This window comes from Lontra canadensis, unplaced genomic scaffold, assembly GCF_010015895.1.
Source record: "Lontra canadensis isolate GAN:19392208 unplaced genomic scaffold, GSC_riverotter_1.0 scaffold74, whole genome shotgun sequence".
Taxonomy (NCBI): Eukaryota; Metazoa; Chordata; class Mammalia; order Carnivora; family Mustelidae; genus Lontra; species Lontra canadensis.
The window spans coordinates 4,068,324-4,092,138 of record NW_022631068.1 but is presented as its reverse complement, the minus strand read 5'-3'; the positions used below and the strand labels follow the sequence as shown (position 1 = coordinate 4,092,138).

General features: G+C 48.7%; 1 protein-coding gene across 3 annotated transcripts in view; it reads right to left on the bottom strand.

The window, feature by feature from the left end:
• NAV2 (neuron navigator 2) overlaps nt 1–23,815 on the bottom strand; it is a 382,063-nt gene that overhangs the window by 139,873 nt on the left and 218,375 nt on the right. For all 3 annotated transcript variants that reach the window (XM_032881202.1, XM_032881203.1, XM_032881204.1), the window contains 3 exons: nt 21,356–21,468; nt 16,138–16,246; nt 13,863–14,252 (listed from right to left, as the gene is read on the bottom strand). In XM_032881202.1, the coding sequence (XP_032737093.1) occupies nt 13,863–14,252; nt 16,138–16,246; nt 21,356–21,468 (612 nt within the window). The remainder of the gene's footprint in view (nt 1–13,862; nt 14,253–16,137; nt 16,247–21,355; nt 21,469–23,815) is intronic.

Here is a 23,815-nt window from a genome sequence, read left to right as displayed (position 1 = left end):
CCTGGGTCTTAAACCTGGATGAACTCTGAATGGTCTCCCCTCTCAGCTTCTCACCTCATGCCCGAATCCTTTCTCCAACACGTGGACACAGTGTTCCTCATCCTGCTTGATTATTCTCAGGAACAGGAGGCTCATGCCTTTGCCAAAGGCCCCACCCACTCTTTCAAAGGTCTCATTTCCAGTGTAGTTTTTTCCCAACACTGATGAACGGTGACCCTGGTGCGTAGCAAATGAAAACTGTGAGTCCCATTTCCACCTACAGTTCAAGTTTGGTCCTCTGGAACCTCCTGCTTTTCTTTTCTTTTTTTTTTTTTAAAGATTTTATTTATTTATTTGACAGACAGAGATCACAAATAGGCAGACAGGCAGGCAGAGAGAGAGGAGGAAGCAGGCTCCCTGCTGAGCGGAGAGCCGGATGTGGGGCTCGATCCCGGGACCCTGGGATCATGACCTGAGCCGAAGGCAGAGGCTTTAACCCACTGAGCCACCCAGGCACCCAAACCTCCTGCTTTTCTAAATATTTCCCATGCCAAGAATATCTAGTTTCTACAAACATTTCCATCATGTTTTGGGTTGTGAACCCTTAGCCTTCCTGGTTGCCCTTCCCTAAACAAACCTGCCTGATTCAGAACCCCTTAAAACCAGCCACTGAGAACAAAGCCGGCACTGTCTACCTGGCGGCTACACTGTTGCTTCCCACATTACTCTTCTCTTAATCCAGTCGAAGGTAGGATTGTACAGAGCTCTCTAAAACCTGGGAAAATCGTGGGGCGGGGCGGGGGGGGGGGGGTCTCAGAGCCTAAAGCCCAGCAGGTGGCAGCACTAAAGGGGAAAAGTTTGGATCTCTGATGCTGAGAGCTCAAGCTACCCCAAACTGGCTGTGCCCTTTAGCAGCCGTATGGCCTCAAACGGGTGACTTCTCTCATTTCTACCCGGGAAACCTGGCTTGCCCAAGGCTGGACTCCCACTAACTTCTCTGTTTGCATATCTGTAAAATGGGAATAATAACATGTTGCAGGCCCTCTAGGATTTCTCTAAGAATTCGAAGAGATAATACTTGAAAAGCGCCTGCCTGTGTGGAAAGCACTCTACAAACACTGGCTCCCATGAGTTCTATTAATAATCACTGTTACTATGAATAGCAGTGCTGCTGTTACCACCTTCTTCCTTTCTACCTTCATACCACACCCATCAAGAAGCATATACAGCAGGTCTGCAAGAAGAAGTTAAGAAATGTGGGAATGAAATGACAGCATCCCTCTGCTCAAGGACCTCCTGGTCTAGGAAACAGTTGTACAAACAAAGCGAAGGGACTGAGAAGAAGGTCTTACCTTCCTGGGAGGTATTACCAGGTGCTAGGGTGGCCAGAGAAGGCCACCTAGCTTCCGCTTAGGTCCTTAAAGGACTCTGGCAGGTGGGTGGGAACGGAGGTGGAGGAACCTGTAGAGAGCATGAATATACGCAAAGGCACAGAGGTACAAGACCTGGTGCCCACTTCAAGGAAAATGCCAGTGGTCCACAGTCAGGACTAGCATGCAATTAGGGGGAGGGGCGGGCATTGAGGCGAAGGAGGAGATGACGGGAAATGAGGCAGGGCAAGCGGATCACTCAACAGCTGCCCAAATGTAAAGAAGGGCCTATGCTGTGCCATGCCCTGTGCTAGTCACAAGGAATACATAGTAAAGCAGACAAGGTCTGTGCTTCCGCAAAGCTTACAGTCCAGTTGGGGACCACGGAGGGCCTTGTATGCCATGCTGGGCACTAGTGGGGGTAAGGAGCAGACCGCACCTTCCAGAGAGGACCATAGCAACATCTTCCATCCCACAGGTTCTTCTTCAAGGTGACCCTGTCACCTTCCCACTGAGAGATGACATTTATGTTCCCCTTCCCTCCTCTTGAATCTGGAGGGCTAGGACTGCTTTGACCAATACAGTACGGTGGAAGTGACTCCCTAGGAGAGAGCCCAAGAGGTGGTGAGCCTTGGCTTTGCTTCACTCTAACACTTGCCCCGGGAGCCCTAGGCTTCCAGGGTCAAAAGTCTGCCAATCATGTTGTGAGGAAGCTAAGCCACATGGAGAGGCCATGTTGGTCCTAACCCTCAGGTCATCCCAGGGAACAAGCTTTGGGACAGCACAGGTCCCAGCGCTGAAACCGGCTCCAGCCCCGGAGGTGCCCCAGCTGAGGCTGCAGACACGGCGGAGCAGAGACGAGCCACCTCCACTGGACCCTGCCCCAATTCCTGATGCAGAGACTCCATGAGCATAATAAAATAGTGGATTCTAGCAGCTAGACTTTGGAGGCATTTGTCTTAAGCCACCGAGTCTCCTCCGCAGGCAGTGTGCAGCCATTGAGGCATTCTATGCAGGTGGCAATGTGGTCAGGTACATGTTCTAGAAAGATTTTTCTCACGCAAGTATAGCACGGATTTGTCGGATGGGCCCTGAGGTCAGGGCAGGCAGAGAGAGAGGAGGAAGTAGGCTCCCCGTGGAGCAGAGAGCCCGATGCGGAGCTTGATCCCAGGACGCTGGGATCATGACCTGAGCTGAAGGCAGAGGCTTTAACCCACTGAGTCACCAACGTGCCCCGAGGTTCCTTATTTCAAAACAGATGACTGGGCAGTTCCGAGCTTCAAGATCTGGGAACTGGGATCTGGACCGTGGGACGCGGCAGAGAACCACAGACGCCCTTCTCCCACTTGTCCCAAGATCGAGAAGTGAACACAGGCTTGATTTATAGCCTAGAGAAGACTCTGGAGACAGACTTGAGCCTCTCCTTAGACTTGGAATCTTATTCAACTCTGGGGTCTCAAAAATCATCAGCCCTCCGGCCCAGAAGTGTCCATGCCTCACCCTGCAGTTACTGCGGGATTAAGAGAAAAGGTCAAACCCTCCATTTCTCATGGAGGTTTCTCATCAGGACCCTGGGGATTCTAGAAGGGATGCATGGATTCTTCCAAGGCATGCACAGACCCTGATTTGTGGTCACACCCCAGGCAGGACGCATTAGCCTCGAGTCTTCACAGATGTTTCTAGCAGCTGATGTGTTGTTCTTTGTCTCTGGGCCACAGGTAGCTGCCGCCTGCCCCCAGATGACTCACTCCCATTGATCCTACAAGGCCTGCTTGCAGACTGTGATGGTTAATTTATACATGAACCTGGCTGGGCCAAGATACCAGATACTGGGGCAAACACTAGACTAGACGTTGCTGTGAAGGTACTTTTTAGAGGAGGAGGACATGGAAACCAGGCGACATCCAGGAAAGCAGATTGTCTCCCTAATGCCAGTGTGCCTCATCCAAACAGTTCAAAGAAGAGATATTCTTCTTAGGGCTGATATTCCCTAAGGAGGAGGAAGTTCTGCCTCCAGGATGTCTTTGGACTTGAACCGCCTTATCAACTTTTCTTCTGGAGAACATTAACACACAAACAGATCAACTCTGACACAGCGAGCAAAAGTGTGATCACCACACTCAAGCGCCAGAAACGGCGGGAGATCATCTTCGTGAATATTCTCAGTAGGGGAGAAAAACAAAAAACGAGTAAGGCAAATAAATGCAGCAAGTCTGAGAAAGCTCAAGGGAACTCCCATCCTGTGTGTCAGACCCTTTACACACACTCTCACTTTCTTTCCTTCCCACTACTCACCTAAAAAGTAAGCTACCATCTAACAGACAGGAAACGGCTCAGAAAAGGAAACAATTTCCCTGAGGTCACACAGATGGCAAGCGAAGGGTAAGAGGTCAGGTCCTCTGAGTCCAAAGTCCGAAGTTTCTTCCATCATACCATGACTCCAGAGCAGCAAGATGAGAAGATCATGAATTCCCAACAAAATGTCAGTTTCTTATCTTGATCTGAGTAAAGGCACATATGCGCCCCCCCCCCCCTTTTTTCGCTGAGCCTTTCAACATGGGCTTTACTGTCTCAGGGCCAGAACACTCCCAACCTCTCATCCAAATGTTTCTTTTCATAGTCACCTCAACTCGAACTTCGTCTTCTCCAACCTCACCATCATAAATCTATTGGGCTACTCTGTAGCCGCTGACCCTTGAAAACGAACTGGGAAGGGTATTTTCAGTGATCTGTATGCTTTAAGATAAAAAATAAACAGGGACTGGGTTTTCTAGATGAGAGCTACACAAAAGCCTAACGGGAAAACAAAGGGACCTTCGGGTCTAGCTGTGACTCCTGGCTGCTCTCCATTCAAGGTGCATTAGGGCCCTGCAGACCAGTGCACGTCAGCAAAGAGGGGGGTCCCCCAAGGATACAGGACTGGATATGCAACTATTGTACAGCGACAAAGACGCCAAAGTCACACTGAAATTCCAGCACATAAAGGGAAAGAAACAATAAGCTACCAGGCCCTCTTTTCCATCTCTTCCATGGCCTTAAAACAATTAAGTAACAAGAGCCTCTCGGGTCTTCTTTTTCCTTAATAATGAAATGAAAATATCATATAAAGCTCAAGTTTAGGGGATACATAAGACTCAACAATTCAGATAGCATGCCCTCCATGTTACCTGTATTCCCTGGTACCCCCTGAGAGCTACAGAGTTGAAATACATTTTTCTTGTATGTGTGGGTGCCCCTCGGTGAATGTGAGCTCATGGGTCCCAGGTTTATCCCTAGAAGGACCTACAAGGATCAAAAGTGGGTCCCCCAAATACAGAGTACCTAACTGTCCAGCCCTGAAAACCAATCTTGCTGGTCTACCCCAGAGCACAGCCTGGAAAGGAGGAGGCACTTGCTAAATATTTGTCAACTTGTGAAAAATACGGAGCACTCTCCATAGCACTGATTAATGGGCGACGGTGGAGGTTCCCTTGGTTAAACACGTGGGGCCACTCTGAGTAATCCCTGAATGCTGGCGGGTGTTTTGTGGATACTGCTTACGGACGAAGAGCCTTGAGAAGGGCAGGACATCTGTTCCCACAAGATAGCGGACAGTCCAGACGTGGGAAGGAGAGGAAGGAGTGCCTCGCTCGGCATTGTTCATCCAGCAGGTGCTCTAACCTGGCCGCTGCTTGTTGGCTGGAGTGTTTAGGGGTATCCACATTCCCCACGTGAATATCGATGACGGTCTTGCCCCAAACCCTGCGCACTGTGAGAAGTCTCCCTGGGGTTTGAGGATGCGTAAAGGTGGAGGAGAATGAAACGCTGTGACCGCTTCCGCCCTGCGCCAGGCGCTGAACTAGGTGTTATATGTACATCATATCCCACCGAACCTGAGCAGCAGCACCACCACTAAGAGGACGATCCGGAAGGATCCACGATGCCCAGAAATCCTACCAGCATTCTTCATGCATTACCTCATTCAGTCCACGGCAGCTCTGGGCATGCGGATTTCCATTTGCAGATGAGAAACCTGACTTGCCAGAAAGATAAAGTGAGAATATAAAAGACCCCTATGGGACCTGTTCTATTCTCAGATCCGATTTGGAGCCCCCACATTTTGCTTCTCAATGCTAACACGGATTACTACTTGCCTTGGGTTAGAATTAAGTGTTGACCAACAGGGGACTCTCCCCCACTGGGCCCTGAGCTATTTCTGGGCAAGGATTGGAAGGCTGTGGGGCTGGCATTTTCCTAGAGCCCCTAGAGGTCCATTCTGTAGGCTGCCACATACTCTGCTTAAACACTCAGCCAGCCCTGCTTTGGAGCTGGCTTGGAGGCTGACACCTTGTGAGGGTCCTGGGTGGGTGCCCACACTTGAGGGGGAAATCTGGGATGGAGGGTGTTGAAGTCAAACATCAACTCTTTCCCAGCCACTTCCGACATGGGCGCAGACCTGGAAGTTGTCCTGGTGCCTCCATGCCCTTTGCCCAAGTGGCCCCCATGGCAGGCTGAGTTCAACGGGAAGTCTCTCTGACCCTTGTGCATGCCTGTTCCCCCAGCTTTGGCCTCACCCAGAACTCCTCACTTGTATTATTTAGGTATGTGTGGACTCTCACAGCTTCTGACCAGACCCCACCCCCCAGCTCCTGCCTTCCATTTCCAACCCATCAACCCAAACACACCCATGCCCATATGTCTTCATGCCCTTGCTCTTGACCTTGGTCTGGCTGCTTGTTTATCCTTCAAGGCCCAGCTCACATGTCATGAAGGTGCTGTAGCTGGCGGACACTGTGGTTGTGGACGACCTCTGGGTGCTCTGCCGGTGCCCCATCTCGGTGAAGCCACACAACAGCACTGGGGGAGGGGCCTGGGGAACCGAACTAGCCGCTCACGGACACACATCGAAGAGTGGTGGAGCCAGCCTCGGACTCCAGGAGGGACTCCACAGCCCACACTCTGCCCGCTGCCCCTACCTCATGGGCCACTCAGCATTCTCCATGAGCGGTCCCCACAGAACCCCCTGCTTCCCCACCGCTCTCCAGGGCTCCCCACTGAACAGCCTCTGCCCTGCCCTGTGCCATGAGCTCCCCTCCCTGATGGGAGGGTCTAGGGGACAGGGGCTTGTTCATCTCTCTTGACCTCAGTGCCTTTAGCATAGTCTCTAATACAGAACAAATTTAATAAACACATTCACATGGAATTTCACTGCCTTTTACCCAGCGCCTCCGAGGAAGGCAGGCCAGTGGGGGCTTTCCAGTTTCTAGTTCCCCAAGAGCCCATGCTTTGGGAAACTATGGGACCTGTGCTGGTACAAGTGGGAGAGCAGGTGGTCAGAGCCCCTCCAAGGACCCTTCCAGGAGGCCGGAGGCATGGCTTTCTTCTCCCAAAGCACCCATTTTGTTCCCTTTTCCCTCTCCTTCCCTGGAGGATGCTGGAGGGAAGGGGGGAGTGGGGAGGTAGGAAGGGATTTAAATCCCAAAGCAAGCTAGGAAATTCTCAAGAAGTCAGGGCCTCGTTTCCTGAGAAGACAAGACACCCCCTTTCCTCTCTCTTCCCTATAAATTACCAGGTCAATGTTTGCTATTAGTTATGAGTGGTGGTCTAGGCTGCCCACGCCGCAGCTGGACCACACGTCCTTGCACAGAGCTGTCCCCAGTAAATCTTTCTTTAATCCTGGCGTCTGCTTGCTCCATCTATCGTCACCCACAGTGGCTGAAGTAGGCTCGGGAATGCTGGGGAATTTCTCCACTTCCAGCCTGTTGTCAGCTCCACTGTCCTCTCTTTGATAAAACTGCCTACCAGCTGCCCATTAGGGCTGACGGATTTCCCACAGTCAGTAAATCAAGGGGGTCGATGGTGCATGGAAGGGCATGGCGGATGCCTCCCCAGCCATCAGGGACAGCTGACATGGGTAGCCAGAGCCATCAATCCGTCAAACAGCCCCCATCAGGTGACCTCACAACGACACGGGGAAAGCTGTCACTGGTTGTGTAACACTTGGGGAAATTAATCCTGCACGCCCCCCAGCCCCCCGCCACACTCTGTGCTCGCTTACTCGAAAGACAGTTTCTTAGGAAAACAGGAGTCACTAGACTTGCCTGGGATATTTAACACAAGGGAAAGTATCAGACAGGGAAAAGTATTATGGTTTCTGTGAATTCGTATACCATTAAGACCTGTCAGTGAGGAAGTGCTGAGGGAAGCAGAGAGGAATGGAAAAACCCTACACTGGGACCTAGCCCAGCTCTGTCAACAGCCCACTGGGCTCCTCTGGGCTTGTGGCTTCATGCTGGAGCTCCACTGAAGGTTTAAGTGTGTGTGCGCGCGCGCGCGTGTGCGCACGTGTATGCACACGTGGGGATGCGTGCACAGTAAGTGGTCGGCGGTGCACTGGGAACAAGTGACTTGCCCAGGGCCTTAAAGATTGGTCTGCCTACAGAGCTGAGTCTTCACATTTCCAAGGCAGTGTGACCCTTCTGACATCAGCAGGACCTGCCCAGTGGCCGACCCGCAACCTGGTCTTCCCAAGCCTTCTAAGAGCCCTCTGAAGCAAGATCCTAGCAGAGGAAACAACCTGGAGAAACACGAGCCCATCCTTTTCACATCCCAGAGGTGCTTGCCATACCTGGCCATGACCCAGGGCCTCTGAGGACAGTGTCACCTAAAATGGTTTATCTTGGCCCCAGGGCACATTTTGGCTATAAGGAGTATTTTGGCTTCCTCTCCTACCAGTTTGCCAGGAACAATAGCCCAGCAAGGTCACTTCAGGTCTGGCCTGGAAAGACCATGAGAAACATTTACCAGATAAGAAAGAGCCTTTCATGCTATTGGTGCTGCTTTTTTGGCCCATGGTGCTATCTGCTGTGATCGACACTGACCTGGTGAGAAACAACCTCCACATCTGTCCGTGATGGTCCATGAGGGAGGAAGAGAAGAACAGGGTGCCTCCATCTCCACGGCCCCCCTGGCCCATGGCCCTCATGTTTGGGTGGTCTCCCTTTTCCTGTACTATCACTGCCCAGCTCACTATTGTGGGTAAGTCAAGTCCTGAGGAAAGAATCACCATCTCTGCTTGGATGGAATCACAGAAAGCTTCTGGGAAGAGGTGACCTGGGAGCAACGATGGAGAAAGCCATCTAAGCACAGGTGTTGCACATACAAATGAATCACCTGTTACAGCTGAAATGCTTGTCTCCCTAACACCCCTCACCCCCCACCCCCCACCAATTCATATGTTTGTATGTGGTTTACATGTTGAATGACCTCTGGGAGACAAGTGGGTTTAATGAGGTCATGAAAGGTTGGGGTCCCCACGATGGGACTAGTGTCCTCCGAAGAAGAGGGAGACACACCCAAGCCTCTTCTGTCTGCCATGTGAGGACACAGCAAGCCAGGAAGGAGGCGCTCACCAGAACCCAACCAGGCTGGCTCTGATCTTGAACTTTCAGCTTCCCGAACAGTGAGAAATAAATGTCTGGTGTATAAGTCCCCCTGTCTATGGTAATTTGCTAGAGCAGCCTGAGCTAAGACACGCTCTGATGGATTTATGGAGCTACAGGTAATTCGGCAGGCGTGGGTTCCTCTGCTTCTGAAGAACAGAGTCCCCCAGCAGGCACCAGGCACCTTATACTATGTGTTGATGGAGAAATCCCCAACACCTAATGGGGAAGACAGCAGCCATTGCGAGGCCAGCTCTGAAGACCATCTAGCTCACAACCGTGCTTTCTCTATATTGTCACTATATTGGCCACTAGATGGAGCTATGCATCGCACCAAAAAGACACCAGAGGTGAAGCTGATTTTCTCCAAGTTCCGTAGATAGAATCCTTGAGATTCAGAGCTGGAGACAGCAAGTTATATAAGTCCAAGGTCCTGGGAGGGTGGGCATGGGGAACAGACCATGCACAAATAGTCATCCAATACCTACTTGTACTCTCTGAGTTTAGAAAAATAATGGGCACGGCCTGAGTACCAGGAACCCCACCTTTGATGGGAGACCGAGAGACAGACAGGCACACAAACACAGAGTACGTGATGGTTCTTGAGCATCCTGGACTCTGCCAAGCACTTTTCAAGTTCTGTCACTAGGTCCCAAAGGTTAGCGACCAGTCCCAGTTCATTTGGCAAAGCCAGGATTCACTCTCAATTCCATTTGCCTTTTAAGACTGTTTGCTCTCCTCGACACCAGCCAGCCCCTCTCAAACACTTCCTGCACAAAGTGAGAAGTTCACGTAAGGTTGGGTGTGAACCAAGGCCACCAGAAACACACAGACAGAGGTAACTCAGGCTGAGGACTTCAGGACAGCATCACAAAGGAAGATTTCTTTAATTACTATTATTATTTTTTTAGGAGGTGTCTATTTTTTAGGATAAGTCAGATGGGTTTGAGGCAAAAGGAATGCCATGGAGAAAGAGCCACGTCCTGAAGCACCAAGCTTTACACATGTAGGACACAGCTTTGGGTACTGAATGTCAGGTAGCCCAGGGCAGTGGGAAGTGTAGGACATGTCGGGGGGATGTGGCCAGGGCTGAGGCAGGGAGGGCAGTGGATGAAAAGACCATAAAGAGCTTCCCACGTACAGTTGAGATCTGTTCCCACAAGATGGGAAGCCATCAAAGGTTCTTGGAAAAATTTCTGATGTTACATTTAAATGATCTTTTTTTTTTTTTTTTTTCTGGGAAGGGATGTATACTTTGGAACATGATACAACTCAGTGTCTCCTCTGAAAAGAAAAAAAAAATCATCTTTCCAAACATATGGATGTTAAGTCTGTCCCTTTAATTTTATTCTATACCATATGGCACTTTGAATTTTTAGAAGATCAGTAAGCAGATTGACTTCACAGATCAAAACTTAGCAGGAGACATCTTTGTCTGTTATTTTCACTTCTTTTCCATTAAGTACAGCCAAAGTCCAATTTATTGATCTAATAAAAGGAAGTGGCCAGGTCCGGCAACAACATGTAAAGGACTTAGACACGCCTAGTACATTCTAAGTGCAATGGAAGAGTTTGATAAATACACACTTTGAAAGACAAGAGGTATTTGCTATTAGGTTCTTAGCAAAACTCAGTGGAAATAAAGTCATTTCAGCCGCACCTTAGGGAGAACTGAGTATTGCACACAGGTGCTCATGCACACGCAGCCAGTGGAGACAATGGACTAGAGACAGCAAAAAACAGCTGCTATGTACCAAGCTGGGGTAGTGTGTCCTTAAAAAAAAAAAAAAAAAAAGTTCATAGGTTTTCAGAAACCAGAACTTAACGTCAGGCATTCTAAAAAAACTCGCTGTAAACTTTCACAAAAACTTTACTTAAAGAGTCCCCAAAGGGATTTATATGCAACTCATACATCAAGGCTGCTCCCACTAGCCAAATAAGCATCTGGATGAAAACTTTCATCCTCTCACTGTTTCCAAGTGTCTGGATGTTTGAGGCTGATAAGACATCTAGACCTTGTCTGAAGCTCTGTGTCTTCATCAGATATTTGCCATTAATCAGATACAACTTCAAAGAGAAGTATCTAATTGTAGAAAGCTGAAGACCATTTTAATTGTAGCGCTGCAAGGCTTAGGGGAGGAAAGTGACAGACTTAAGGTCACAGAGCTTGCAAGGGGTAGAGGAAGGCTCCAGCACGGACATCTTAGTCTTTTCTTTCCACCACATCAACCACTTCAGCGAAATGACTTCCTTAGCAGAGCGTAAAGCCCAGAAGAAGAGCCCAGACCTTGGATACCTACACATTGTCATGTGTAGAAGAGCGGAGTACAAAGGACAGTAAAGCTGAACTCAGCATAGGAAGGCGCACTGGTAACATGGTTTCAAAGCAGAAACTCACGCACATTTCCATAAAGTGTTATCCTACTTAACTCGTGTTCCGGAGTGTTACAACTAAAAGGAGCATTCGATGCCATTTCGGCTCCCGCCCTCCGCATTTGGAAGGTAAAGCTCTCCACTAAAAAAAGCCAGACCAGAGTTCTCCAGTTTCAATCACTGGGTGGTTTGCTTACATTTCCGTGATTTTATCTACACTTGCTCTGAACATATCTGACTTGCTCAAAGTCTAGGGTTTCCCGAAGCAGGAGCTGAAATGTAAACACTTGTGCTGTTTCACAGGGATAAAAGTTATGGCTGAAGAGCTAAAAAAAAAAACCCAAAAACAAACAAACAAACAAAAAAACTGGGAATGTCTCTCCGAGACATCACTAAGGATCAGGGGACGGTGTTTTTCAATGTCTCCACCTTGTGGAAATGGTCAATACTGCATCACGATCAGACACTGACCAACTATTGAGGATGAAGACTGAAGTGACAGTAAAATTAACTATTATAGGATAGCCAAAAAAAAAAAAAAAAAAAAAGAAGAAGAAAGAAGGAAAATCTCAAAATAACTAAAAAATATTTCAGTAGCATATTACAGTGGGAATTGATGGTGATAATCTTGAGGCATGTTGGATACCAAAAGTCTAATTAAATAATAATAAAAAGGCTAAAGTATATGCAGTTTAATTTTAGTAATAGGTGTAAGTGTCTATTTTTTGTGCCATGGAAAGCCAGCAACACAAAATGATGCTCTTAGTTACCCAGATCATTTCCAATCCATTAGTGTTGTCAGCCATTCCAGAAAGCAGAAATTTGTTACAAAGGGTTGGATGGTTCCTATCTTCCAAGGTTTCCCTCACCAAGATAGTTCTAAAAGTGACAGGCAGAAAGAAAGCCAAAGAACCTCTGTAGCTGAGATTTCCATTGAGTAAAAGAACATGCCTACTCAGACAGATAAACTTAAGCAAAGGTATTTTTGAAATAAACTCCAGCAGTTGTGATATTTTAATGTAGCAATAAAATATTGGGCAAGATGGTGTACTAACAGGCTCTCTTTGAAGCCACAAACTCTGGGCTCTGCCTCCTAATCACTTTGGGACCTTGGGCAAGTTATTGAACCCTCCGGAGCCTCAGTTTACTCGTCCATAGAATGGGAATTATGATATCACCTGCTTTTGCTAGGAGAACAGAACAAGATAATGTATATAAAGCCCTGGCCCAGGGCTCAGCACCCAGTGGGAGCATTAGCTATTATCAAGCTTATGAAAGTACGGACTCACCCTTGGGGGTCCTGATTACTCTGTTCATGGAAAGGAGCAGTATGATTATTCTTCCTGATTTCTACTATCTGCAATTTTTTTGACTGCTAGAATGGGAGAGGAGGAAAAGACGCTGGAGAACTTCTGTACAAGGGAGGCTAACACATGGAGAAATCCCAGGCAAGTGAAATAAACAGAGGCACCTTCTGTTTACACAGCAGTCTGGAAGTGGAGCTAAAGTCAGCCGTCCACGCCTCGTGCCACCCTTGGCCACGATGCGGCTCAGACACCATCCCACCAATCCCCCGAACTTCACGTGTGAGCAAATGGATCACAGGGAGGCTGGGTTTGTTCCTTCACCTATCGAAGCATATGTTCATTCATTCAGCACAATTTCTAAGCCCCTGCATGTACAGGGCACTGGGGACAAGGCGGCGAACAAGCCAGCCGATGCCCCTGCTTCGTGGCGCTTACCGTGTGGTAAGCACGAGGAGCGGAAAGACAATAGAACATAAACACATCAACAGGATAACTTCAAATAGTGATAAGCTTTCAAAGGAGCATAAGATGATGACGGAGAGGACGAGGGCAAGGGGTAGGCCACGTAACTCCTTCAAGGTGAATGGTCAAGGACGGCTCCCCCAAAGAGAGGCCAGCGGGGCAAGGAGGAAGGTCTCAGACTTGCTGAGACCAAAGATAGGGGTGTAGAAGTGAGGCCGACAGTGCACAGCCCGGGAGGCAGTGACGAGCTTAATGAGACCGGAGAGAAGGAGCAGCCACAGCAGAGGAAGCAAGGCGGGTGGAGAGCGGGGAGCTCTGAGGGGAAGGTGAGGGCCACATCCCATAGGGCCAGGGAGGCCAGGCTGAAGAGTCTGGTTTTCAAATCTTAAGTGCAAGGCTTGGTTTCAAGGATCAATACAGTAGGTTGGGGGTTTTTTTGTTTTCTCATTTTAAGATTTTATTTATTTATTTGATGGAGAGAGCGAGAGAGCACAAGCAGGGAGAGCGGCCGAGGGAGAGGGAGAAGCAGGGAACCTGACGCGGGGTTACTCACATCAGCTCGAGGGGGGATTCCCACTGAGCAGGGAACCCAATGTGGGGCTCGATCCCAGGATTCTGGGATCATGACCTGAGCCGAAGGCAGACACTTAACCATCTGAGCCACCCAGGCGCCCCGGCACAATAGGTTTGTTACCAACCATTGCTCTGGTTACCGCTGGAGCCTTGCTAGACCCCCCAGCAAGTTACTGCCGAAGTCTGGACAGCAGCCCACATCTGGTGACTCTCAGCCCAGGAGGTTCCCTTCCAACCACACAGCCTTTGACGGAGCAGAAAGCAAAGTAGACAGTTTGATCTCCTTCAGAGAACTTAAACAAAGCCCAGCAAAAGAGAAACAGGCTCCCAAGCCACCTCCCGCTCTGGGAAAAGAGAGAGAAGCCCCAGGTACTCACCCACTCGTGATGTCATCCGTCCGGATGTTCTTGCTCAGAACATCCCCGTCACTCATGTAGCCGGGGGCGTCCATGCTGATGCCTTCCAGGTCTATCTCGTCTCCTGCCTTGTCTGAGACATCCACGTGGCACACGCTGCTTCCCCTGGAGGCCAGCTGCCTCCTCAGGGGGGCAGAGTACACGTAGCGGCCCGACTCGGTGTTGATGAAGCGGCTGGCATTGGCTCGAGGTGGGTACCCGTTGCCCATAGAGGGGGCGTCTCCCGCTTGCAGCCGAGGGCTGGACTGGCCAAGTCTCCAGGACAGGGGAGTGGGTCTGCTGGTCAAGCTGAGGATACTGCGCCCGCTTATCTCTGTGGTGACGTTGGTGTCAAATGTGGTCTCCAATGTGCTGAAAACATCAAACCAGCCTTGGCTTAGACAGACTCTCATGTGCTTGCAGTTTATATGTTCTTTACATTTTTTGAGAACTGTGAAATATTTCCTATATACAAAATTGGATCAAATAACAGCCACTGATATACCACGCAGCGTGTTTCCTTTGTGAGAAATGAAAAGACGAAGCTGTACATCTGTAGGACACTCTGAAAAGCCCAGCAGAGACCTTCCCCCTAAAACATGGTATAAGATACCTACTACCAATTCCTTTCGTTAAGTGATCTTAACTATTGGAATCTCCCTTCCAACCCGAGAAAATAAAGAGAAAATGCCGAAACAATAACGAGGGGTTGTAACATACCCATGGGCCCACACCTTCTTGCAGATTGTGTCACAGCTCCCCTTTCTACCCTTTCCACTCTGGAGTTCCCAGTGTCATCCGTCACATGCTCAGCTCCCATGGACCAAGCAGGTGGGGAGAGCCCTGATTTTCTAGCTCTAAGCTCCCTTTCCCCAACACTTTTGCTTCTCCCACATTTTCTCCAAAAGGACAACTAAACTTTTGGAGGAAAAGGCTGGGAGAGTAGGATATACCCAGGCTTGAGGTCCATAATAAATTAAGTCACAAGGATCTGATTTTGTCAGGAGGCTGGGCTCATCCCTGGCCATTGATAAGTCTCCTGTGTCCACACTCATGGCCCTGTAGCTCTTGTGGTCCAAGCAAGCTGGTCAGTGTACCTCTGTGGAGGACCCTGGGGTCTTCTGATTGAGCAGAGAGTGTCTTTCCTGCAGAAAAGCCATCAAAGGTCTCCCTGCTGTCATCATGACCATCCTAGCTCATGCCAAGAAAGCCATCCAATAGTCACATCCCACCTCCCCAGCAAGTCAGTTTTGGTGATCAGGGTGGAAAGAGGATGTTTCATACTTGATCACAAAGTCTCAGGGCCTACCGGTTGGCTCCACACCATCACATAGCTGAAGGTTTGGCAGGGGGCACCCCACCATCACCCCCTAAGCTGACTGTCCTCTGGAAGAACCAATTTGGTGCCTCAGCTGTTTTACTGTTTCCCTCTGATTCGAGAAACAGCCTTAGTATCCTCACACTGGGGTAAGGTTCAGGCCCCTGTCTTATTTAAGAGAGAACTCCCAGTGCTTCACCCCTGGGGAAGCCCTGCTGTCTCCCTGCTCTATCCATTGATCAAAGAGATCGAAATTGGAGAACAGGAGACTCCTCGGGAGTCCACGGGGGTAACCAGGACGTTGCCTTCATTATCAAAGCCCAGCACAAACCATAAAACTTGATTCTGCCAAAATCCACCAAGGGGTGTCTGAGGGCTGCATCCTCTTCAACTTCTTCCTCAACACTGAAAACAACCTGATGAGTGTTTCCAACGGAATCCTAGATTTCATCCAACTAAATCATAGTTTAAACGTGATCCTAAGTTTTTATAAATATTACCTTACGTGTCTCATATGCGGGCATGACTAACAACATTACAGAGCGTTGTGTATCAGAAGACTGGGTAGGAATTCAAGCTACTCACTTTATCACACAGGTCAAATATAGTTCACCTGCTCCTTTTCACAGCACAGTACAGGCTCGGAAAAGGCAAGGAAAGCGAAACCTAATGGAACTGGTCCACCGCGCTCTCTGCCGCATAGATCTAGCACCATCTGCTTGGGGGAGCGACCAGCCTACCCTCGTTTTCACTCCTTCCAGTTCTCTTCTGCACATCACCTGGCATTCCCTGTGAGTTCTAGCACATTGGGGGATCAAAGTTATTTATTTCATTACTAGCTAAGGCGCTCTGCCAGTGGCACAAACACACACAGGAGAAGCTGCATGGAAACCAAGCTGCCTGCAAGTCCGTGAAGGAATTCACGGGGCGGACGCCTACCTGTGTGTGACCTGAGTCCCCCGTAAACTAGACATGGTCTCCTCCAAATTCTGCCGCAGGTCGGCGATGTTCTTCACTGTCCGCAGTCGCCGGGCCTCGGGGTCTTCCCCTGGAATGATGGTGGTTAAGACGTTTAGTTCTCTGCTCGATCGTGAGCGCTGTGAAACACGCCACGTTCCACGCTCACCGGGGGACGCTTAAGGATCTGAGAACACGTGGATGGATGGACGCCCAAAGGAAGCTGTTAAAATCCAAGGAGAGAAGTCTTTCTTTCCCCTCCAGGTCCCTCCTGAGAAAGGTGAAGTCTAGCTTATAGGAGAAGCCAGGCACCCAGTCTGAGGGGTAAATACGTTTTCAAACAGTCTCCAATAAAGACACACACAAGTTAGGTCTGAGCACCCCCCACGATGCATCTTCTGCCCACGCAAAAGCGGGTGAGGCATTTCATCTTCTTACCCACTGGCGATAACACGCTGCTCTCTACCAGCCCTACTTCGTCAATGGAATTGGCACAGTGGCTAAAAGATCTTCACTTATTAATCACAAATACTCCTACAGAGAGAGGTCTGCCTCTTTCTGTGAGATTTGCTATGTCTCAAATTCTGGTTCCTCTAACTCACTGGCTGTGGGACTCGGGGGAAGGTGCTGACCCTCTCTAGCCTTCCGATTCCAGAGGATTGCAATGAGGACGGTAACAGCCATGACCTCGTAGGACAGCGGTAGGGAATTAAACGGGCTGGGGTCTGGAGATCCCTGAGCACAGAGCCCAACTCAAGCACTGACCCAGGCCCGCTGGTACTGCAGGGTGGGAAGCCATCAAGAGGACCGAGGGCTTCTCTTTGGGCCACAAGAGACTTCATTCTCGGGGCAAGATTTTCTGGAGGACACCTGGCCAGGCAGAGGTCAAGCCGGGTCAAGTGTACCAGGAGACAAAGGCCATACAGAAGCTGGAAAACCACGTGCCCTCAAGAGTAGCCTTGCTCTGGGTTCTCTGGCAATTCTGTTTTGTTTGGGCTGAGAGGGTGCAGAGGAGACGGGAATCACCCCAAGCATGATGAAAAGGAATAAGTGTCCTTTCCTCAGAGTAATTCCAGGGAGGGCTGAGAAGACCACAGAAGCACCATCGAGACTCTTGAAAAGCCTGTGACTCTCTCAGTCAAAAGAGTTGAGCAACCTTATTAAAGAAATCTCCACACAGAACACAGGGCACACGGGCAGCAGCGAGGAGGATTTACACGAGACGCCAAGGAGAACTCCCAGCGGTCGCCATTAAGAAGGCAACAGGCCGCGAAGAAATGGTACAGCATCGACTTTCTTTCTGAGACAAAACAGCCTCCGTAGGTCGTTCTTGACACGGTGGTGCCTGGAGGCTGGCAGATGGACCGAATGATAAATGTGTGATTTTATGGGGAAAACTGGCTCTAGCCAACTCTCTTGTCCTTGAAAATGCCAAGTGTTTTCAATTTTCTCCCCCTTTTGAACCAAGAGAAAGTTGGAAGGCATTTTTCTCTTATCTGAAAAGTGGTCCAGCTTGCATTTCCCACCCAATTCTTTAAAAATACATCTATGGATGTGTTTTTGAAAGGAAAGCAGTGATGAATGTTTGCTTACCTCCCCTGAGAGGCGCTGGAAGACAGTAACTGTATCTTTCTCCTGGGGCCATCAGGTAAATATCTTTAGTTTGGCCACATTCTATCTATGTAAGAAGGCCAAAAAGGTACTGACCCTTTGGACAGGTCTAGGCCCTGCGGTACACATTTATCAAAGCTAAGTCCAGGCACACATTTTCAAATTAATTAATCACATATCAAATTATAATAATTATACTTATTTCTCCAAGTCTCTCCTAATTGACATGTTTGTCTGCTAACTCTCCTTTAGAAATTCAAAGATCTTCGACATGGGAAGGTAACTCACCCTTACTCTTAGTGACCGTCACACAAATCTATGGATGCCTGAGACCTATTTATTGTCCAGAAATGCTTGGTCAGTGTAGGGTTGAAGAAAAAGCACAGACTATTTGCACTTTGACAGACAAAGACTTGAATCTTGGCAGTGCTGCACTTGACTTCGAGTAAGTCACTGATCTTTCCGAATGCCATCTGTAAAACGGGGATGAGAACCTTCCCTGAAAGGGTCAGTCGGAGGATTAAATGAAGATGCATATTATATGCCTGGCCCAAGAGAAGGGCATGTTGGATTTGGGCTTCATTCTTTTCCCTGGGGTGGGGTGTGTGTGTGTGTGGGGGGGGGGGAAGGTCTGCTGGGAAATGTCTGCTCCCCTCAGAGCTCTACACATACCAGATTCCAAGAGCAATGCAGAAAGGCAAGCCAAGAACCCACCTGCCTTGCTTAGGTGATCACACTCTAAATTGCCAATTCTGCCCCACGGATGATGTAAGAGTCCCCTACCAACTCACCCCCTGAACAAAATAAGAACCCGACCATGCTCCCATGGGAAGGGAGGCTCCTTCTGCTCATATACAGAAATGTTAAGCTAATCCACGCTCCCTGCAGCTCTGCTGAATTTGCAAGGTCAGCCTTCCTCAGGCCACTGGTCGTGATGGACAGCACACCACATTCTGATCACATAGAGCCGAGTTTGGGGGATGTCAGGGTGTTACAAGGGGAACATGGAAGGGACTCAGGATTTTTACTTGGAGGAAGGAGCCTTAAGGAAGAACCTGTTGTATGACAGAGAATGGAAATTATCTGTGGGCTACAGGAGATGGATTATATCCAGTGACTAGAAATGAAAGAATAAAGAAGTCTGTTATTAGTTAGAGTCAACAAAAATGGAAAGGCTGCCTTATGAAGGAATAACTTCCTGTCCCAAATATCCAAGCAGAGACGGAAAGACATTTCATCAGTGATGGGCAGAAGGGATTCAAGGATCAGATAATAAACAGGTGTGCATGTTTCCTTCTAACCTTACCACCCAAGATGCAGGTCTCAGGTGTAATTTTTTTTTAATATATTAAAAAAATTTTTTTTAAGATTTTAGTTATTCATTTGACAGAGAGAGGGGGATCACAAGTAGGCAGAGCAGCAGGCAGAGAGAGAGGGGGAAGCAGGCTCTCCGCTGAGCAGAGAGCCCGACACGGGGCTCGATCCCAGGTCCCTGAGATCATGACCTGAGCCAAAGGCAGAAGCTTAACCCACTGAGCCACCCAGGTGCCCCCTCAGGTGTAATGTTATGCAAATGACAAAGCACCATGGGAAAATCCACCTGGTCCCCCTTCCCTGCCAAAGGAGGGGAAGAACAAACCAATTGGTCAAATCGTCTCCTAAATGTCCATTTCTTTCTTTTGTTTTTCTTTTTTCTTTTCTTTTTTCTTTTTCTTCTTATTTTTTTGAAAGAGCGAGTGAGTGTGGAGCCCAATGCAGAACTTGACCGATCTCATGACCCTGAGATGATGACATGAGCCCAAATCAAGAGTCAGGCACTCAAGTGACAGAGCCACCCAGGTTCCCCCTAAAAATCTATTTCTAAATACACCTACCATTCACTGTCATTTCAAGGGATCGGCTGTGGATAAGTTCATTTAACCTTGTACTACCATTTGCTGTCTCTATAAAATAATCCACAGTACAGTCACACATTTGATTTCTACTCCTTGAATGTAAAGACAAGCCACTCTGATTAAGAAATTCCCATCAGCAAAAGGAAGAAAAAGGAAGAAAAGAAGGAAGGAAGGAAGGGCAGGCAAAATTCCCATCAACAATACATGTCATCAGACTTCACAAAAACCAGAGTGCGTGATCAGACAAGCCTGGCTGCACAGATCCGTCCCCCATACCAACTGCAGCATCTCGGGTTCCCCGAACACGTCCTTGGCTGTGCAGGCCCGACGCAGAGGAGACACATGGAGAAAGGGAAGAACCGGTGAAAGATCACAGGCTGTAATCTGTCACTCTGAAATTCAAGTGTGATGTGGAATGTTCTCTGGTTGCTGCTTTTGCTTTTCAAATGTGAATTCTGCCAGCCTGTGTCTGACACGAATCCACACTACTCCACGGGACACACGTCTGATACACGCCGGGCTCTCGGAGCGCTGGCCCGGCTCCTTTGATGTGTGCACAAAAGAACACGGGCTGGAATGCATGTGGAGGCCTGAGCCGTCACCGAACGCCACGCCCTTCTCGTAGTGGGCTCTTCGGCTGGCCTCTCTGTGTCCTCATCTGCAAGGGGGCTACGGAGCTTGGTGAGAAGGAAGCACAAAATCAATCCCAAATGTGGGGCCCTGAGCCGCTGCACGACAGATCACTTATAAATGGCCTCAAAACGCTGCCCCGTCACCGCGCCCGGCCAGCAGAACCAGAAGGAAATAGTTAAATCGCTGAGAGCCTCTGAAATTAATACTCAGGGTTAATGGTGAGATGGGTACGATTCCATCACGTGGGCTGCAGACCAATTCCACAGCTGTAATGTGGCTATTAAAATGGTGTGGTCATGGATATTTAGTCTAATAAATGGATTTTAAACATGGATTCAATTTTTAACCCAACTCTGGAAGTGGTAAGATATGTGAAGAATAACACAACCACTGCTAAATATGTGGTTTACCGCTTGCTTCCCTGATTAGAAGTTGCTGGAAGAGAGGGCACAGAGTTGGGGAACAGGGAAGACAGACAGACGGGGTGGTAACTCCAAATCCAGGGCAGGAGGAATCCTAACTCTTACGCTAACTTTTCTCCTTTAAGAATGTGGCAGTATAACATTAATAAATCAGTATCTGTGCCATTAACTACATGGCAACTGTGGATTTTATGTTTTCACATAAAATTCTTTCCGATTAATGGATAATGCTAAGAATGCGTTTTCAATCAGTGCTTCCATACACGAAAGAAAAGAAGACAGTGTTTTATAGCAAAAGTGACTTTATCTGAAGAGTAAACAAGGAGATTCAAGGTTAAGTGTCAGAGCAGCCCAGAGCCCCTACATGAATGAAATGGAATACGTATTAAAATAAGATCTGCCAATAAGTAAGGGACATACTTAACGATTCTAGGGACGAGGAAGTGAATTGTGTGAGAGAGGACAGGAAGCAAGAAGAAAGAAAATAGTAAAAAATTAACGTTAAGTTCCCTTAGCTCATCCATCAATGCAACAGTGAAGTCACTCTGAGTCAGGCTGGGTTTATGCCCTTCCAGCAGGTGGCCATACGGGAGGCCTCATCTCCAGCAGACACAGACGTTCCGGGGGCTCCATACTCACCAGTGAGTTCTTGCAGAGCAGGCTGTCCACTCTTGGTGTAGTGGCTGGGCTCCATGCTCACACCCGCGGAGCTGGATTCAGCAGTAACATTCCCTTCGGTGTCTGTCTGGGACCTTCACACACAAACCAAAGCAGACACACTTGTCACAAGCAGTAGCTACCACATCTGGACCACTGTGGTCTGACCACAGCACCCACCCACCATCACTCCCTTCGACAAGAAGCTTTAGAACAGAGCAGACCAACAGACTGACTCTAAATAATTCATCGGCGCATGTGGAGCAATGTCCTAGAAACAGAGAGAGCCACCGAACTGTAAAAGATGAAATATTCATTGCCCAAACGCAGGGTCTGCAAGCCCTCACTGCGGAAGCTTCTCTGAGTCCCCATCAGGGAGCTAGGTCTAGCCAGAAAAACGCTGGAGAGTACAGCGTGGTTTGGATCATTTAACCTCTGCCAAAGAGCAAACTTCTGAGTACTCAGCAATGCCAGCAAGTCAAGCATAAAGATGACTCCATTAAAAGCCCCACAGCCCTCCCCCGATCCTCCTGACATGGCTCTCTCTGAAGAGGTGACTATGAAACGGGTCGGGAGTGGGTGCCAAGCAGGTGTGTTTGCCCTCTCCGTCTCTGATTCAGAGCTCAGATCTTCTGAGATGAAAGGTCGCATTGATCATTATTTCAACACTTGACTGAAATCTGTACTTCCCCAAACCTTCTCCGTGCCCTCATTTGTCAAGCAAATCAAGGCAACTGCTTCGTGCAATGCCTTCTTGTCACAATTATCTCTGCTGACTTCGGCATGGTGTGCAAATGCATAATTGCACTCAGATGCATAACCCTGGGTGTAGCCTTATTAATTCATTAGCATCCTGAGCTCATTCAGCCGGATTTCACTCTCTATGAAGAAAGCGTTTGCCAAGAATGTGAACGGTCTTCAGTGTGGGGCGTACTGGGAAACCTCGTCATCCATCCTGCCCCGCCTGTGCCCTCCAAATGAAGCCATCAGTTCCAAATTCCTGCTGTCTCCAACCGTTGAGAATATTCGGATCCACACTGCTCCTCTGGACCCACTGGCCAGAGTCCAAGGTCTCATCCTCTCTGCCCTAGAAGTACGGTGTAAACAGGTACACTGCCTCCAGCCTACGGGTTGCGAACCGCAGCCAAGTATTGGAACCAGCCCACGGATTCTCACTGGTCTGTGTAGTATTTTAACGCTTTTTGAATTCGTTTCAACATTTTAAAATTGGGAGATTTCGCAAGAAATATCTGGATTTCTGCCTTGTCCCTTTCTCTTCTTTTTCCGTAAAAACAAAGAAAGTCCTGATTGACTTTCTTGCAGGGCACTACCTGCTGGTGCCAAGGGATGGTTGCTCCCTCCGGAGAAGCCCAGAACTCCGGAGGCCACAGTCCCATTACCCAAGCCGCTGATTTATATTACCGTTTGGGTCTGAATCAGGTATCTGAATCCATGCTCTCTATTCTAGACTGCCTGTAGGTCTGGTCTGCTCCCCACACTATCCTCCGCTGATTTTTGTGATACTCGGGTGATCACATCCCTCTGAGGAAAGGCCTCTGATTGTTTCCATTGTCCACGGAGAAAGTTCTTAAGTCCTTACTGTGGAAGACAATGCCCCATTGGGGATTCTTCCTTCATCCCCAGCCCTGTCTTCTACCACTCCTGCCCTTTACACATACCCGGGGCCCGATATTCCACCTGAGCCTTCCCTCCATTTTGAGATCACATCACGCCCTTAGGAGTTATGTCTTTGTAGTTACTGGGACCTGTGCCCGAAGGCTCTTTTCCTCCTTCTTCCTCACTTTGCATCCAATCTGCCTTCAGCACGCAGTTCCCATGTCATCTTGGCCAGGAAGGCTCCCCGGGCGGTGCTAGCTCATGGCTCCCCTTGTGTGTTTCTCCAGGGCTCTTACTCATCTGATGCCGATACATTACAATGGGATCTAATTAATACACCTTTCCTCAACCACTGAGCTCTCTGAAAGCAAAGACTGGCTTTTTTGATATGTACCTGCAAGAACTTGAGCTGATCAAGTTCACTTGTACAGTAGAGGTCAGCAGGGTGTGATGAATGGACATATGAGAAATGTTTAAGTCTGGAAAGATGCTGGATACGGGAAGGAGCATTAGACTCGGAGTCTGAACCCTCCCGGCTGTAGGACTGTAGCTGGCTGGAGGTTAGCCTGCACCTCTGAGAAGTCACTTCACACCTCTGACCATCAGGTTCCCCATCTGTGCAGCAGGGCTTACAACAGCGACCTCCCCTGGCTGCTACAAGAATCACACGTGATAAGACACTGAAGCATTTGGTCAAGTGTCAAGTAATAGATGTCCAGGGTTACTTCTGAATTGATAAACAGAACTCATTCAGAGTGATTTTAAACGATGATTTATCTTTCTTTTGTGGCTTGATAACATCACTAACATGGACAGATTCTGGGG